Source organism: Solanum verrucosum, unplaced genomic scaffold, assembly GCF_900185275.1.
Source record: "Solanum verrucosum unplaced genomic scaffold, falcon-dt-bn FXZP01000060.1, whole genome shotgun sequence".
NCBI lineage: Eukaryota > Viridiplantae > Streptophyta > Magnoliopsida > Solanales > Solanaceae > Solanum > Solanum verrucosum.
In genome coordinates this window covers 5355255-5373782 of record NW_026020129.1, presented here as the reverse complement: position 1 = coordinate 5373782, position 18528 = coordinate 5355255, and the positions used below count along the sequence as shown (strand labels likewise).

Sequence of the window (18528 nt, the reverse complement as noted above, 5' to 3'; positions counted from 1 at the left end):
GCTTCTTGGTACTTATAAAAATCAAATCTTTTTGAACATTTTTTTTCCAAGGAAGATGATCTTGTCGTTCCAAGAATACATTTTGTGGAAATTTATTGTAAATCTTGAAACAAAGTTCAGTGTTGCAAAAAGCTTTTATTTTTGGATTTTCCAAATTTTCAACAGATATAGCTGTGGTACTTAAAAGTGGAAAATATTGTCTTGAAAATCTTGTGTTTGCTCTGTTTTTTTTTTTTGGGAGAAAATTCTGTTTTGGGATATTGTTACTTCATCATATGGCAGGAACATCACTGCCTCCGGGATTTCGATTTCATCCTACTGATGAGGAATTAGTTGGATATTACCTGAAAAGGAAAACTGATGGACTTGAAATTGAATTGGAAGTTATTCCAGTAATTGACTTGTACAAATTTGATCCATGGGAACTTCCAGGTATACATTTGTTCGTCTGATTTTAACTTGATACAGTCACGGAGTTTAAGAATGTAATTATCTTGTGATGTGAAACGTGTCAGGTGGAAAGTAAGAATTGTGTCTGTTTGAAGAAAATGTGAAACATACATTTGTTGTAATCTGTAATTTTCATTGGCACTTTGTATTAAAAATGTGTTGCTTCTCCAAAGTTTGTTGCTTTATTATGTTTTTTACAAGATGGATTGTTCTGTGGGGACATATCTCTTTTCACATTTGAGAAAGTTAAATTATTAACAAGAAAAGCATGTGTAAAGTAACAGAAGTTTCTCGTTCTTTGGAATTAGGAGTTTGGGGGTTCTGATATTCTGTTTTTGAATGTAGAGAAATCTTTCTTGCCTAAACGTGACCTCGAGTGGTTTTTCTTCTGTCCTCGGGACAAGAAGTATCCGAATGGGTCAAGAACTAATCGAGCTACTAAATCTGGATACTGGAAAGCCACAGGGAAAGACAGGAAAGTTGTGTGTCATCCAGCAGTTATTGGCTATCGCAAAACATTGGTTTTCTATCGTGGAAGAGCTCCGCTTGGGGATAGAACGGATTGGGTAATGCACGAGTATCGTCTTTGTGATGATGTTACTCAGGGTACTCCAAGTTTTCAGGTAAACAGAATCTCTCTTAGGCTCTTCTGATTTACTAGTAAACAAGAAAATGATCATATTTCACTTGTCTCTAGGGGCCTTTTGCACTTTGTCGTGTCATAAAGAGAAACGACGTTTCATTGAAGACGAAAGATGTTGGAGGAGTTAAGCAAATTGGATGTAGTACAAGTACAACAAGTGGAGCATTTACCTCAGTAAATGAACCACCAAATACTCTTTCTGATGAAACGCCAACTCAAAGTGCATACATGAGCAACGATAGCAATTACTCGACTCCTATTACTTCTCCTTATCAGACAACACAATTTAGGGATTATGAGTCTGCAAACCTTTGGATGTCCTCTGCTATGATTCTTGATTCATCTAAGGTATCTACATTATGTAGTTCATTCAATCCTGTTTCTGTCCTGTTGTTACGATGAGACTAAAACTATTTTGTGGATGAATATAGGAATGTCCTCAGGGACAGAATGCATCTAATTACTGTCCACAGTATGACTTCCCGAGCATGACTCCGTGGCAGCCTAGTGATCAATCTGAGTTCACATCAAATTCAACTTTCCCGAATTTTAGAAGGGAAGTTGAACTTTCTGGTGACTTAAGTAGCTTTGGCTGCATGTCCCCTTGCTCGATTCATGGAAGCTACGTGGGGTTTTATGGCAACGAAGACATGACATATGAAGGTTTCGATCAGAACAACTCAACCAAGAATCCAAATCTCTTCTGAAGACAATATGTTATAATGGTTTGAAATAACTTAAAAGTTGTTCTCTGAGACAATGGTTTTTATGTTTCGTCTTAAGAGTCATTCGATTTTACAACGTCTCTGAGTCTAGTTCGCGAAGTCAATTCTAAGCATAACATTGTTACTGAAGAATGAAGTATGTAGTGATTGATCACATTTAAAGATCACACTATAGAACATGGTCTATGTTATAACCTAATGTAGCTAAAAAAAATGTCTGTACAAGTATAAATTACCAGAATATTTCTAGTAAAAGTAATGTTTGAGTTGCTTTAATTTACAAAGTTGAAATGCATTGTTTGTACCTTGAATTACTTGTCACATCTCTAATGATTGTTTTACACTAAAGTCTCTTGTAAAGCAACTATTGAGTGGTTGAATGTCAACATATTTAGCCAATGTTTTCAACGAAATAACTACTTTATTAAGTACCAGTGTACCATCAACTACGCGATAACTAACTGTACTATCAAAACATATAGTCTAGTGGTATCAGTAAAATGATGAATAAGAGAACACTATAAGTAACTACCAAGCAAAGTATATAAGAAAGTAAGCTAGAAACGTTGTGAAAACTTTACTAGGCTCAACTTTTGAGCTTTAGATTAAGGGCTATAATTTTTAATCTCTCCAATTATAATGTGTTCATTATGCCAAATATCTCATCATTTGATCAATTATTCATTATCAAACTTTAATTTAATTAGCTAGCGTTTGATCATAGATTTAGTTGAAATCACAATAAAATGTTTTTGAAGCTTGTTGAAAAATAGTCTTTGAAATTTGAAGTTGTGTTTGGACACACATTTTATCTGAAAATAAATTGAAATTCTATGAATGAAACTGAAATTTCATTGAAAGAAGTTTCTCTCTTGACAGTGACGAAGTAAGGAATTTATTCAAGAATATTCTACATTTAATATATATACACTAAAACTCACTATATACGATCAATATTTCTTGCCATAGATACATATAATAAAATACTGGGTGGAATAATTAAGAAAACTTTGTGCACTAAATTGCTCAACCAAAACCTTCAAATTCATCTCCCATTACAAAAAGTGAAGAATTAAAAACTGTTGCTTTTAAATCTTCTTGAACACAAAATTCAAAAGTAAACTTTTATTTCTTTGGTGATACAAAGTAAAATATTTATTTTCATAAACTCATAAATTTTTGAAGGCTTTCAATGTATGATCCTTACATTTAAAAATAGCTAGTAACACATTTAACTCAAAACAGAAAATCATATTCCTACATGAATTATTTAAGAGAGAAGTATTGAGAATATTTTTAAACTCGGCCTGAATCATTAGTTTCATTTTTTTACTATTGATAGTTTTAAAAACACCTCTTAACTTAACTAACTGAACTTAAATACATCCAATCTTGCAACATGAATGAAATACACCCATAATTTAGGAGTGTTTTCAATACTTCTCTCGGCTTTTTATTAAAAGTCTCATGCTCTTATAAGAGTTTGAGATCACTTGCTATGTCAGTAGAGAGGTGTTTTTAAGGCTGCCAATAGTTCGGAGAGGAAACTAATAATTTGTGTCAAGTTCAAGAATGTTCTCAATACTTCTCTCACTACTTAACTACAAATCATACAATACTAAATTTTAAACAATTGTGATTTCCTACAACTTTAAATTATTTTTCCGACCGATACAAAACAATTTTTTTTTAGTAAAGTGAAACAAAAAGCTCAAAATCCATTTACCGAAAAAGAAGAAATTAAAGAAATGGACTATATTCTTACAAATATTCTTCTTTCCCACCCCCTAATGGTTCAAATATAACCCAATTAGCATAGGACTACAAAATGTGAGTATTTTTTTTTAATGGGGAATAAATAATTTTGCAACAAATCATTTTATTTGATTTTCTCTTTTTGGACTGTGCTTTTAAACCTTAAAAAGGTTCTTTTGTCCTACTAGTATTATTGTTTTTTTACAACGGAATCGAAGATGTGTGCAGAAGAAGTAAATTGATAAAAAAATAATAATCTTTTTCGAAGTCAAAAGGGAAATTAGGTTGAGAAGTAATAATTTATAACCATTTTATAATTTATAGTATTATAATATAGACCAATTAAATGAAACGAGAAAAAATAATAAAGAAATGATCGAAAATTCATTGAGAAGTTTACTTGTATGGAAGGTATCTATTTATTTTTTATTTGAATGGATTGATCAATAGAGCTATCAAAAAGGGCCGGCCCAACCCCACCCGGGCCAAGGAATTTGAAGGGCTAGGGCGGGCTGACCCTTCATTTGGTAGGGCCTGAAAATGCTCAACCCAATTCAACCCTAGAAGGACCGAGGGCTGGGGTAGGCTAGCCCTTTTTTTTTTCTTTTTTTGTAATTCTATAACATCAAGAAAATGAGAAGATTTTCAAATCAAATATGACAAACAATGGTGTTATTTCAATAACACTAGCAAAGATTTAGTGTAGTTAACATGTATCTCGTATACCAGTTATGAGAGTGAGATAACAGAGTGACAAGCAAGATGGGAGGGAGGCGAGGTCGCGAGATTTGTATATGTATCCTAGATACATGCGAATCTACTTTGTTAGTGTATTTAGAACAAATTAACCTAATTTTGAGTCTATATATTTCGAGATACATGTATCTGGATACGAAAATTCATAATATTACAACATAGCGTGTATTCAAATTATTAGATTATACATTAGTGAAATTATTGTAAATTACTCTTGAATAAAAAGTTTTGGCCCATGGACCGACCCCTTCCCAGCCCTGATCAAGCCTCAAGGGCCAATGACTTATATGGACCGGGCTTATAAGCCCTAATTTTAAATGAGCTTGAAAAATTCTATCCCAACCCTACCCAATAACAGGTAGGATTGGGCCGACCCCATGGGCTAAGCCCATTTTAGTAACATATAAAAAAGTTAAATAGTTACTAAAGAAAACTATTTATACAATTAAGTAATTATGAAATTGAAAAAGGTAAGATTACATTAATCAACAGTCTACTTTATATATTCTAATTGATTTTCAAATGACTTTATTAGTAGTACGCAGTATTGTCAATATTTCAATCTTTGTGCTTCATATGATTATAAGTAGGTGTTTGGCCATGCGATACCACGATATGGAATTGTGAGATAGAATCAGCATTTGGACATGTGATTTTACGCTGATTTCATATCATGAGATGTGATTCCATATTCTCCAAAAACCATGATATGAGAATTTCATATCATGATTTGAGATATTTTTAATACAAAAATTGATCCACAAGTTTATATTTTGTTAAAACAACCCCACATTTATATCTACTAACCATTATTTCATGTGTAAATAAAATTTATAATCACATCATTACTTTTAAAAAATTATTATTCTCATCGACATAAAATTTATTATTCTCACCAACATATAGTCACTTTAACTCACACCAACCGATTGTTGAGTAATAAATTTGTTCTCTTCATTTGCTTCAACACTTAATTTATTACTTCTACCGTTTTGTATTTATTACAACTTATAGTTATATCTATTTGAACAATAGAGCAGATCAAATTGATGCAATGAAAATTGTCATAGCTTGTGGAGTGTTACATAATTATTTGCGAGAATACCAAAAGACTGATGAAATATTTATGGTCTATGAGCATGAAAATATAGTTGCGGATGATATTGACCAACAAATGGCTCAAAGTAACAATGTTGGTTCGTCTTCTCGGTCACATGATTGAGAAATGCAAGTTTAACGTGAGGAAATTTGATTATATTAAAGACTAGTACACTACAATTTATGTTCAATTTTTTTTATTGAATTAAAGTTTGATGAATTAAAATTAGATGTAACAATTACTTAAGTGGAGAACAAATAGTTTTGTAATAATTTATTATGCGATTTTATAAATTTTTGTTTATTTGGTAAGATTGAATAAACAATTGGGGCTATTTTAATAGTTTTACAACTTATGAGATTCTTATGTTTATGAGAAAATATACAACACAAAAATTTCATATTGCATGTCCAAACAAAACTTCAATTTCATCTCATAATTCCGTATTATGATATCATATCATGATTCCATATCATGAAACCATATCACATGGCCAAACGGAATATAACCGCTCAGCAAATTTCAAAGCACCAATTGAAAGATACAAAGGTGGTTCAAAATCGAATTGAAATTGAAAATTTGAATATAAAAAAGTTACTGGATAATCGACAATGAGTTATTGGTTTAACAAGTTTGATTTTTTTTATTATTTGGTTATCGGTTCATAAAGATTTGAGGTTTTCTTAATGGGTTAACCGATAACTCGATAGTAAATTAATTAATTATATTTATACCATTCAATATATAAAGTCTTTGACTTGAGGTTTAGTTTCATACTTCTATTTTTGGTTGTCTCAAAACTCTCAGTTACTCTATCGTGTGTCAGTGTTTGCTTTTGAGCAAAATATAATACGTCAACTCATGCGCATGGTTCATTTGGTTTGTCACCTTATTTCTAAGTGATTTTCAATGATATTTTTTGGTGTCAACAATTAAATCGATAACCGAACCGATAACGATCAGCAACCGATAAATTGATGACTAACAAACAAATATCTTAATGGTTCTACAAAGATTTAGTATATATATATATATATATATATATATATATATATATATATATATAAAACGTTAACCAATAAGTCGAACTAATAAACTTTAAAACCAAACATAACCGACGGATACGCTACAGCCGGATAGTAATGATTATTAAGTTCACACCAGAAATTCAACATTGAACAAAGACATAGGACATATTGTTTAGAATCTACCATATTGTTCAAGTCTATAGAGAGCAATAAAACATTGTTTTTCTTTTGTCTTCTTAAGAGACAATTCATGAGCATGGCCACCTTCAAATAAAGCTTGCACTGGATTGGTGAAAACCCTATTGAGCCAGATTGATTGATATAATAACAAAAGTCTAACGATAAATTCCATCTCTACCACATTTGAGCCAATAGGGGCCTACGAAGTGATGTAAATATTGTGAAGAGAAGAAAGTACATATATATATATATATATATATATATATATAAATATACCTCAACCTTGCTTATTTCATCATTTCCATTCTCAATCTTTTTCTTAATCAGGTCAACTAAATTACTTGTTTCTTGTATAACAATCTTCATTTTTTTCCCCCAAATTAAAAAGGAAGACTACTTACAACTTTGTGATTATCGCCCTTTCAAAATGTTGAATAGATTGACTTCAGGAGTGAGATTCAAATAGAGAGAAAAAGTTCCACAATTCCCAAAATGAAAGTTATATATATACCAGCTAGCTAGAGATAGTGATGGGTTGAATCTGAATATAATTTTGGATTAATTACACTAAACAATCATACTATTTTGTTGAGCTTGTTGGAGGAAAAAAGAAATTGTCCCTTATGTATAACTTCTGCCCTTCACATATATATTACTTTACACAAAATCTAATATATTAATATAGGGGGTCCTTCGGGATGGCTCAGTTGGTTTGGAGGGTGGTTATCCACACGGATGACCCGGAATCGATCCCTCCTCAATGCCTTCTGAGTCGAGCGTTGCATAGGGCATGCCTAGTGCGATTTACATCCCCTGTGTAGTTTACAGGCTATTACACAGTAGGAGGTTTATCCAGTGCGCACAAAGTGCTCACCAAAGGGCAGAGATTGTGGCAGAGGTTGTAATGGCTGCAGGTTATCCTTGGGTTCCAAAAATAATAATAAAAATATAGGGGTTCAATAAGCACAATTACGCCATATAACACTAGATTGTTCTTCCTCCCTATTCCTCCGGTTAAATTTCATATCCACCTAAATAGAATTTTCGTCCATCGAGTAATATTTTTAAACACCTTCTTTTTTTTCGCAAACTACTATGATTACTGGCAAATTAATTCAAAACAACAACAAAATAAAAATAGTATAATTTATATGAATCACATAGTGTTGAGAGTTAATTACATTGTTTCCCTGCTCTTATTCAAATTACAAAAATCCTTTAAAATTTATGAATTTCGGATATATCTCTGGATTTCCGGATACATCATTGGACTTGGGATACATTAGCAGATATTTGGATACATAGGTGAGGGATGTATCAGAGAGGGGATAGAATATCCGGATACATAGGTGAGAGATGTATTCCAGAGGGGAGGGATGTATCAGAGAGGAGATGAATGCATCCGAAAGAGGGATATAAATGTATCAACAAGGAGAGTGATGTATCTAAGAGGGAATTTTTAATTTTTTTAAACGGTAGGAAATTTTAGGGATTATAATAAAATAAAATATGTATTTAGGTAAGATATTGTACGAAATTAAGGGGAGGGGGGGGGGGGGGATTGTATAAGAGAATAAGATTTGGAATGATAAGTGCAACTATTTAAAGGGATGATTTATGAGTTATAGGATACAAATTTTAATGGCCTAAATGTGTGAAATGACTATTTATCACCAACCTCTTAAATCACGACTATTTTATATGAATTATGTGTCTTAGTTGATACATTATATCATATTCTCAATAAATAAAGTTCTCCAAATTTCATATACGATTTTTTCGCAATTGGAATTCAATATGTCTGAAGTGATTCCAAAGTGAATATCTTTAGGAGAAACTACATAATTAGACATACTTCACTATCATATATAATATTATTATCTATACTTTCAAAATATTACTTATCTTACTACTAATTAAGAATTCCTATTATATATTGAGAAAAATATACTTAGATACATGTATTTTTGCTACCAGAAACACTAATTTAGGGAGAGAGGCGAGCGAGATGGGGATGTAGGCGAGCAAGATTTTATTATGCATTCCAGATATATGCGAATCAAACTAGATACACACTATATACATGTATCAGATGTGATTCGCATGTATCTGAGATACTAGATACATAAGAGAGTAGTGAGAGAGATGTGAGAGATGCGAGGGAGGCGAGAAAAGGTTTGTTATGTATCTCAGATACATGAGAATCAACTTGGATACCTAAAACAAATTTGACCCAAGTATCCTGAGATACATGTATCTGGACATATCTGTATGTATCTGAACTCACCAAAATCTAGTAAGATACTCTAATATTGCAAACTACAGTGTATCTAAGTAATTAGTTCTTAAACTAGTGAAATTTATGTAAGTCTCCCATATATTTACAAAAATAATTTAACTTTAGCTACAACTTAAACAACGATGTGCTCTTTGCCCTACTGTAAAAAAAAAGGAAAAATTACCTAACTACACATCTTTTCTTACCATATTTTTTATTATTCCCTACCATTTAAAAAATTACAAAAATCCTTCTTTTTTCTCAAATTCTCTCTTTTTTAGATACATAACTTTCAATCTTCCAACTCCACTATTTCCCCCCATTTTTCATGCCTATAATCACTATTTTCAGATTTTATTCTCTTTTTAGAGCAACATAAAGATTCTTCTTGTATTAGAATTAATGTATCCGAATGGTGAATTATGTATCTGGAAGGTACACATTTTAAGGGATTATTGTAATTAGAAAAGGAGTAGGGATAAGATGTAATTTACTCTTTAGACTATGGGATTTAGCTAAGGGATTTAGGTAAGTTATACAAATTTTAAAGGATTTGCTCAAACAATCGGCACATAAAACTTTACCCTCTATCTTCTAATCAAAACTATAAGATTAGAGTTTGAAAATGACATCATATTTGTTAGTTATAATTAAATTGATTGAATTTAAAATTAAATATTAAACATCAAATAAAAAATAAAGCGGGAGAGATAAAGTCATAAAACAAACGTAGTGTTTTTAAAAATAGTTGTGTTTTATTTTATAGTAGAAGTAGGTGGAGTTAATAGTGGTGGACTGGTGAGGGACCATTTGACTATTTGGGCGAAGTGTTTGTTTTATTTGTGTTTTTAGGGAGGATTATTTTTTGGTATGTTTTGTTTTGAAGTCGGACTCATCAATAACATGTTTGGTCAAACTTCTAAAGTTAGTTCATTTTGAAAAATGCTTTTTTAAAAAAGTACTAGTGAAAAACAATTTGTGTGTGATCAATAAATTTAAAAAACATTTTTGAGCATTTGACCAAGCTTTTAAAAATATTTTTAACTGTACTTTTTTTTTTTAAAAAAAAATGCTTTTAAGAAGAAAACAAAATTTAGCTTCTGAAAATTAGTTTTTACTATTCCCCGAAAAAAAATATTTTCTCTCAAAAGCTTACCATAACTCATCACTTCTAATATTTTTTGACCAAACAGATAATGAATATCTTTGTTATTTAACATCTATTTAAGATTAGGTATTATCGGATTAATCCAAAATAATATATGCTCTAGATTTGGATTGTGATTTGTTACACTTGCCGTAGAAAACTCAATTGGATTGTCAATTGAATTTATTTCATCAACATACATTAGAATATGACTTACTTTTTTAAAACTAATATCTATGTATCACTTCATTGAAAGTTATTGATTCTTGTTTCTGCATTCCTGAATAAAAGACAAATAAATATGTCATCCGTTCATTTTTACTTATTCACAACAAACTATGATCTCTTTAGTTATAATAATAAATGGATATTGATATTTTATCATAATATCCATATATAATCTTAATGGACTAGTAGTATTGGTTTTATAGGCCACTTACAACCCCACAAAATCTTACAACATAGCAGGCAAGACATATTATATACTTTTTCTAGCCGATATGCATAGATTATACATGAATTATACGTATACTATACATCTTTAGCCGTAGAGCGTCTACAGAGTGGCCATAACAGAACAGACTAAAAAAGCAAGGAGTCATTGAGAAGTTCACTATACAGACTGGCCTCACAGGCCAAAGAGAATAATTTAGAGCAATTCTCTCATTGCAAAAATGACAACTTTATAAAGAACCTTCACCAGTTTATGCCAAAGTGACTTTGTTGGTGAAAAAACTATTGATGCATGAACTGAAGTTTCTCAGTAAGCTACATATTTACATGATCAATTAATTGCCAGAAGGAGCTAGTATATCGTTATCTTTTTTGTCAGAATTACCATACACAACGGAGAAGTAGTGGCCCAGATCCTTTGGTGTTAAGCCTGGAAACCGATGAAAACTGCTAGGCAGCGGGTCAATTTTGACAAATGGCCATCTCATACTTTCTGCTGCTTCACATTCTTCCCATCCATCTCCGATAACACAAAATTGCACGTTTGGCCCATTGAACCGCTCCTTTATCCATGAGAAGCACTGGAGCTTGCCCACTTCCCATGAGCTGTAAACTGAAAAAATGATGATAGATGTGTTAAGAGTATGCTCCCAGAAGTTGCATGTTGCATTATTTTATTTTTTTTGACAAAAGGTAATGATTGCATGTTGCATTATTATACGCTGATAAACATGAGAGAGGAAGAATATTATCAATGGCTGTGCCAGAATATGCACGAGCTTAGGCATAATTGATTTGAAACATACATGTATCCAGTTCCTAAAGGGAGATGCTGTTTTTTCTTTTTTTTGGGCACCGAGAATCCACTATTGTAACTTCAAAGCTCAGGGATAATGGGGCAGTCCACCCTTATTCCTGAAGGGAGATTGCCAAGTACTAAACATAAAAATACTAGCTTGAGACAGCAGTGATATTTTCCAGAATTCATGTAATTTATGTCATAAAACTCAACCACGGTTCATAACTTTGTTTAGGCCACAAACGGTGAAAGGTTAAATATAATGAAAAGCAAGATAACTCAATCAAGATTCTAAACTAGGACTAGTCAGAAAGGTTAAATATCAGAATCACGAAAGAAACTAACCATTTTCGCTAGGGATTAAATCACCCAGGCGAAAGAGCAAGCATTTAACTAAGCTGGGTATCAACGATCCTGAAGTCACCAAGATATTCACATGCTGGAATATAGTATCTCCTGCATCATTGGTAGAAACAGTAGAGGAGGCCAAATCTCGATCCCCAACTGCACACTGTTCCAAGCAAGCCCTAGCTGCATTGGAAGGAGAAGGAGAGCATTTAAGCAAGCAAATCACATACACCTTACACATAAAAGTATCATCATTTATCTGTAGAGAACCTAGAATAGAAGAAAAACACCTTCAAGAAGTGTAAACACAAAAAACAAGTGCAGAAAGTAACTGGAATAATGGAATTACCGTCCAAGCCTAAAAACTAGCTTGTAATCAGAAAAGTTGAGGGCCTCAGAGAAGGATATCTTATTTCCAACTTGTATCTATCAATGGTGGCTCCAAATATGCGTACATATCCAAAGTTATCAAAATAATAAGAGGGCAAGCCTCAGTTTGATCCATTAACTACAAGATGAGACCACCATAACCCCTGAGATATTTTTACTGCCTGATAACTTCCCTAACCAGTATCTCTGACATGCATAACTCATTTCTTCCTTGAGGGGTATCTCAGGCAGAAATAACTGATTTCTATCAAGTGGAGAAGGCAAAGAATAAGTCTTTTCTCAAAGACAGATGAGGTCACTCAAATGTTAAGGCAGACTGAAATAAAAGTGGAAACATGACTGCAAGTGGGAGTACCACATAAGAACACAAGAGAAGCCAATCTCTCTTGCGAGTCTCCTGTTCGCACAATAGACACAGAGAGAGAAGACAAATTTAAAATATTCTTTTTAGAAGCAACTTATTAAAATGATTTTTTTAATAGTAAGCGGCATTTCATTGATGATAAAACAGCACTTAGTGCTGGTATATTTACTGATGCAATTCGGATTGCACCAAGGCTGTTCACTCTAAGTCAAGCTCGGGACCTTCAAAGAATGACAGGTTTGTTCATGAAGTTAGAGGTTCGTGAGTTTGTATTGATGGCAAAGAAAGGGTTCCATGCCTTGAAGATTGCTTGGGGAAGCGAAGAGAAGACGGTTAATGAAGCTGCCACATTAGGTGAGCTGGACCCATTCGGCGACTCGCCTAATGGATTAGGCGAGGGCTCCAAGCTCGCCCAAAGTTCCAAAAGTCCCAAGAGAAGGGTCAGCTTGCCAACTCAATCGGCGACGCCGAGTCCCTTAGGCGAGGTCGACCCAACTCGCCCATTTCCTATTTTGGGCCTCTTTTGTAATAATTACCTAAAACTATAAATAGCTAGAGTTTGGGTTCTCATTTTAGGTATACTATTTTGAATATTGATATTGTGAAACTCTTGAATGAGTGTTGAGAGCTTGGTACAAGCTTTGGTTGATTATTGTTTAGAAACATTGGTTGCGAGGTGAATTCATTTCATTGTAGGATTAACGGATTGAGGTCTTAAGGTTTAATATACCTTTTGGTTGCTTTCTATTTCCTCTTTTTGTGTCTATCTATCTATCTTTCTTTCTTTCTTGTCTTTAATTTCCGCATTTTCATACGTAATTCGTAGTGAGAATTACATCATTTACAACATCAACAGAACAGTGAGCCAAAAAAAGAAAAAGAAAAAAGGCAAGCAGAAGGCAATAAAAGAGGCAAAAGACGAGAGGGAGTTGCTCGGATGGGAACACCCCTCACTTCCAACCCAAAGGTTGCGAGTTTGAATCACCAAGGGAGCAAAAAGGGGTGGGAGCTCCTAGGGAGGGTAAAAAATATAAAAAAATAAAAAATAAAAAAATAAAATAAAAGAGGCAAAAGAAAATTTTGGCTGATGAAAATGATACTAATGCACTTTGCAAAAAGATGGGAGCTGCTTTGAGAAACAAGGTAACAAGAGGAAGTTAGTTTAGAATTTTAACCTTATGCATTTACTTCTAAGTTGCTGACAAGCACATTTAGCGCTTTGCCAACTAGCATATTTCTTATTAGTATTTGTTTATTACTCTTATATAGAATATCAGATTGCACAACTGCTCTTTAATATATATCTATCCTCTTCTCTTCACCCGTATCATCCCACCTCCTCCTACGACAGCTGGGAGGTAGATGGAAAAGTAGAGAGAAATAGTAGTATAATGGGATAATGAATTGTGCAATATATTAGAAAAGAAGAGGACTCTAGAAGTTCTCCAAATTGAAATAAAGGGCAAGTTTTGGAAATTCAAGATATTAGAAATAGGTTAAGATTTGTGACTTCTAGAGAACTGGGAGTATAGAATCCCTTTGACTTCTTGTACGAGGACAGTGATGCATGGATCTAACATTACTGAAGAAATCCTAGAAGAAGTAAGATAGATTTAGATCACTTCACATAAGGGGGGAAACAGGAGAGATCCTGGGAAGTCTCAGTTGAGTTGAGGTAGTTTATAATTATCTGGTCTTATTTGATGATTTCTAATGAAGGTGTCCTTCCAGCTTTTAAGAATACAAAGTTTGGTATATCTGTTAAAATGTGGAAAGCAACTCCTCATTCCCTTGCGTTGTTGTGTGGAAGGGAAGTTCAGATGATGCATTCAAAAGTTTAATTTCTCTGCAATAGATTAAAGTGCTTTTTACAATAATTTATATCTGTAAAAGGAAAGGAAGAGATTGTAAATTTATGGACCTGCAGTTCACCCTTTAGTAAATTAACTTCTTTGATGCAGAAATAAAATTTAAAGCATTCTGTGCCTATACAAACACATGAATACCTGACACTCCAAAATACACGAACACAGCAAAATAAATGTCTTATGCTTGTCCACATTAGTGACATTCTATCATAGCGACTCCCAGTTCACAAAATCAAAATCCATACTGCAAGATGATTCACAAAAGTGATAGAATCTAGAGTAACCTACCTGCTGAGAACCACATATCAGTATAACTATCAGTGACGTCATAAAGCTCGCTCCACGATTTAATCATGTCTTGGTCAAGAATACTATGCAAACCCTACAACAAATGGTAAATGAAGGTTGCTATAGTTATGTTATGTTATACTCAATATATTCAAACAAAAGCACAACTTCTAAGAACAAAGTTATGCCAGTGGTTTTGGACGACTAAAACAAGAAGCTACGATCATATATTTTCCTTTGGGTGAGAAGTCTTCCTTTCGCGATCGCTACACCATATATGGTCCTGTGTGTAGTTAATGACCCCATGTTCAGCCTTTAAAAGCTTCATGTTCTTGATATGGTCTAACATTAACTAGAGGCAAATGTCATGTCTTTTTAGAACAACCGGTCTGTAGGAACGACAATAGTTAATTCAAGAAGGAGAGAACATTAATTTTTCCCCTCTTTAGTCAATTTGAGTCACTATTTTATAGATTACCTACATATCCCCCAGGAATTGGAAGGGATAAATGGTCCATATGATCTAGATGCATAACTCTCTTGAATGTGATTTTGACACACCAAAATCATGAGCATTCTGGTTTTAGCCAAAACTAGGAACTATCCAAGTTAGAGACTCAGCCATGCTATTTATAACGACCTTTTTCTAGAAATAGCCATGCTATTTATCACATATCCTAGGCATGAAACAAACATAGAACGTTAGAAAAACTAGAGAACCACATCAACTAACATAAAATCTCGTAAAAGGTGCAATATATGGTTATTTATCAAGTTGGTAACATCAGAGTGGAATAACAATGATCTTCATTACAAAGTACCGAACAGAGTAGATATTTCAGTCTGGCACCATTTGGTAGCCTCCTTCTATCAGAAAATGGACTTTTTAAAAATAGTCATCACATAAAATACCATAGTACCTTTTTGTACTTATGTGCTACAGCCCGATGACGGTATGCTAATCTCTTTTTATTAAGATCATCACTTGGCGGACCAAAGCCATCTTTATTGAAATCATATTCAGTGAGATCTCGACCATCATCATATTGTTTCAAGACATCTAGATATGGCATATTACAATTTTCAACCTGAAAATCCATATAACAGAGTCAAACAAGCTTAATGTCCATGATCAGCAGGATTCATGAAGACTGTATTAGTTCTCTGGTCAAATATATTATAAGAAGATTAACTAACCTGCTCATAAAAGAAGTGATCATCACATATCTGAAGAATATGATTCTCCCACATCTTCCCAATTTCTACACCACTCTGTACATTCTTGGATCCATTGAATGCCTCAGCATATGTCCCATTTATCAACGACTTTAGCAATATGAGGGTTTCATCCATGTCCCAGATATATACATTCATTTTCTGATCCATATAGTTCCAGCAGAAACCAATTGATGAAATTTAACAAATCTCCCGAGACAGGTGAAACAAATGTACGTATAACCTAATAAATGACAAATTACTTTTCAGATTTTATGTAATATATGAAATACAAATGTATGAAAATCGCAAAAAGGTATATCCATGAACAACATCACACAGAGAACAAGTCTGAAATTCGCATAAACCCCAATATACACAGTTTAGAGTGAAATGTCACATTTGCCTCAACGAAATGACAAATCAATAAAAAGTACACAGGTGCTCTTTGCACGAAAATTGTCAGTACTCTATCATCTTTGGGCACACAAATGTTACTCAAAGTAAATGATAAACTCGTTCAACCTTTTGGTACTAAGCGTCATTAACATCTCTTTTTTTCATTTTGATTAGTCCAAACCTTCAATTCTTCAGTACAAGTTGCTTATATGACTCCATTCATAGTCACCACAATCAAGTTTTTCAACAATATAGACAAAATAGTATTCTTTACCCTGCTTTAAATTGAACACATTCACATGCACAGTAGTGCCAAAAATCAATGATTATCTATTTTTTTGATAACCCATGATTATCTACTTTTCTATGGTGCAGATAAACAACTCCATTCACCATTCATTATGTCCAAAGTTGAAAACTTTATCTTGAAATTCCAGGTATAAATCAAGGAACAACAGAAAAAGAAACAGCTAAAAGGGATCTATAAGCCTTCGCTGTAACAAACACATCGGCAAAATTTTCAATTTTTATGATAAAAATGTACAAATAACAGAATAAAAAAGAAAACCCATGTCCCTTTATCCCCCAGAAAGAACAAATAACCTGGAAAATCATAACAACAAGACGAATCTTCCATTAACCATAAAGCGAAAAAAAAGAAGGAAAAATCGGATAAAATAAATGGCAAGAAATAGAGCACCTAAGAGTAGCTAGAAAACTGTTGAAGCATTCCAAACTTCAATTAATTCAGAGAATTTTAGCTGTTTTGTTAATGGCAATGTTTGATATTTGATACTACAAAGTTGGAAGAAGCAGCTGCTGGAAGGGAAAGAGAACAACTCAAAGGTCCAGTGTGGGCTTTTAGCCCAGCCCAAATGATTGTTGGGGTTGGAGCCCAATTTGTGATGGGCCCAGTCTATGAAATCCATAATTTCTTTTTTGGGATAATTACTTGAGTGGATCCCTTTTTAAAAAATAATTACTTATTTTAAATATACTCTTTAATTATTACCATTTATAGCAATATATAACAATACTATATATTTTATTAGATTTGTCTCTCTCTCTTGCCTCTTTCTCCCTTTTCTCTCTCGCTCTTTCTCCCTTTTTTTTTTATGTTGTTCTTTCTCTTTTGTTTTTCTTTTTGCTGCTTTTTTTTTTGTTGCTCTTTTTCTTACTTTTTTTCCCTTTCTCTCTCTCTATTTTCTTTCGTAGAGTAGTTATGATTCGTAGACTAAATAAAATTTGTATTAATAATTAATTAATTAGGCAAGCAATCTAATCGTAACAAATGAAGAGACATAATAAATTGTAAAATGAATTAAATTTACATTAAAAATGTATTCCACAAATATTAAAGTTGAATTAGTAGAGAATTAAATATGAATGCAAAATGTAGCAAACCAAATAGCATTCTATGTAAACAGAATGAATTTGTATCAACAATGAATTTCACAAGTAATTCAATCGTAACAAATCAATAAATTACAAAATGAATTAAAATTGTATTAAAAAGTGTATTACACAAATATTAAACAAGTAAATAAATTAAATTTGCTTTAAAATTGTATTACATGATATTAAAGTTGAATTAGAAGAGAAAATTAAGAATGAATGAAAAACATAACTAACGAAAGACAAGACACCGATCTATAAACTGAATTAAATTTGTAATATTCATGAATAAAACATGTATTATATGTGTCTTATAAATTATTTTGGATTTGTATCACTAAGAACGTAAGTGATGTTTGCAATATGTATTAAAGATGTATTGTGCATATATTATAAGTGTGTTACCTAAATTGTTTTAGTTGATATCATTAAAAAGGGAGTGAAATTTGCAATATGTATTATAAATGTAGGATGTATTGTTCATGATTTTTATACAATTATGAAACATATCTAATACAACTTTAATACAAACCCGATATAGTTCCATAAACTTCATCCTTTTCGTGCTTCAATCTAGTATTTCTCCTAAAATCAATTCTAAATTTAATTAAACCCTCTTAAAATTGAGCTATAAACTCCAAAAGATATTTTCAATTATTTGTAGGAACAACCTATCCAAACTAATTGCAAACGAAAGAGCAAACAAGTAATCTAATCATAACAAATGAAGAAACATAATAAACTGCCGAATGAATTAAAGTTGAATTAAAAATGTATTACACACATATTAAAGTTGAATTAGAAGCGAATTAAACATGAATGCAAAATGTAGCAAACTAAAGAGCATTATGTGATTTGTAAACTAAATAAAACTTGTATCAATAATGAAATAATCAAGTAATTCAAACGTAACAAATCAACCAATAAACTGCAAAATGAATTAACTTG

The 18528-nt window shown here is 32.5% G+C and overlaps 2 protein-coding genes across 2 annotated transcripts; one reads left to right on the top strand and one right to left on the bottom strand.

Moving 5' to 3' along the window:
- The first annotated feature begins 267 nt into the window (after positions 1 to 267).
- On the top strand, positions 268 to 2075 carry LOC125826930 (NAC domain-containing protein 71-like). Its single transcript, XM_049506282.1, has 4 exons — positions 268 to 432; positions 796 to 1073; positions 1148 to 1441; positions 1525 to 2075. The coding sequence occupies exons 1-4, from the start codon at positions 276 to 278 to the stop codon at positions 1798 to 1800; spliced, it is 1005 nt and encodes a 334-aa protein (XP_049362239.1). The 5' UTR covers positions 268 to 275; the 3' UTR covers positions 1801 to 2075.
- Positions 2076 to 10743: 8668 nt separating this feature from the next.
- On the bottom strand, positions 10744 to 16971 carry LOC125826933 (eyes absent homolog). The gene is made up of 6 exons (XM_049506285.1): positions 16886 to 16971; positions 15769 to 16030; positions 15492 to 15659; positions 14572 to 14665; positions 11659 to 11844; positions 10744 to 11127 (listed from the first exon to the last, which is right to left on the bottom strand). The coding sequence occupies exons 2-6, from the start codon at positions 15955 to 15957 to the stop codon at positions 10850 to 10852; spliced, it is 915 nt and encodes a 304-aa protein (XP_049362242.1). The 5' UTR covers positions 15958 to 16030; positions 16886 to 16971; the 3' UTR covers positions 10744 to 10849.
- Between the last annotated feature and the right edge of the window lie 1557 nt (positions 16972 to 18528).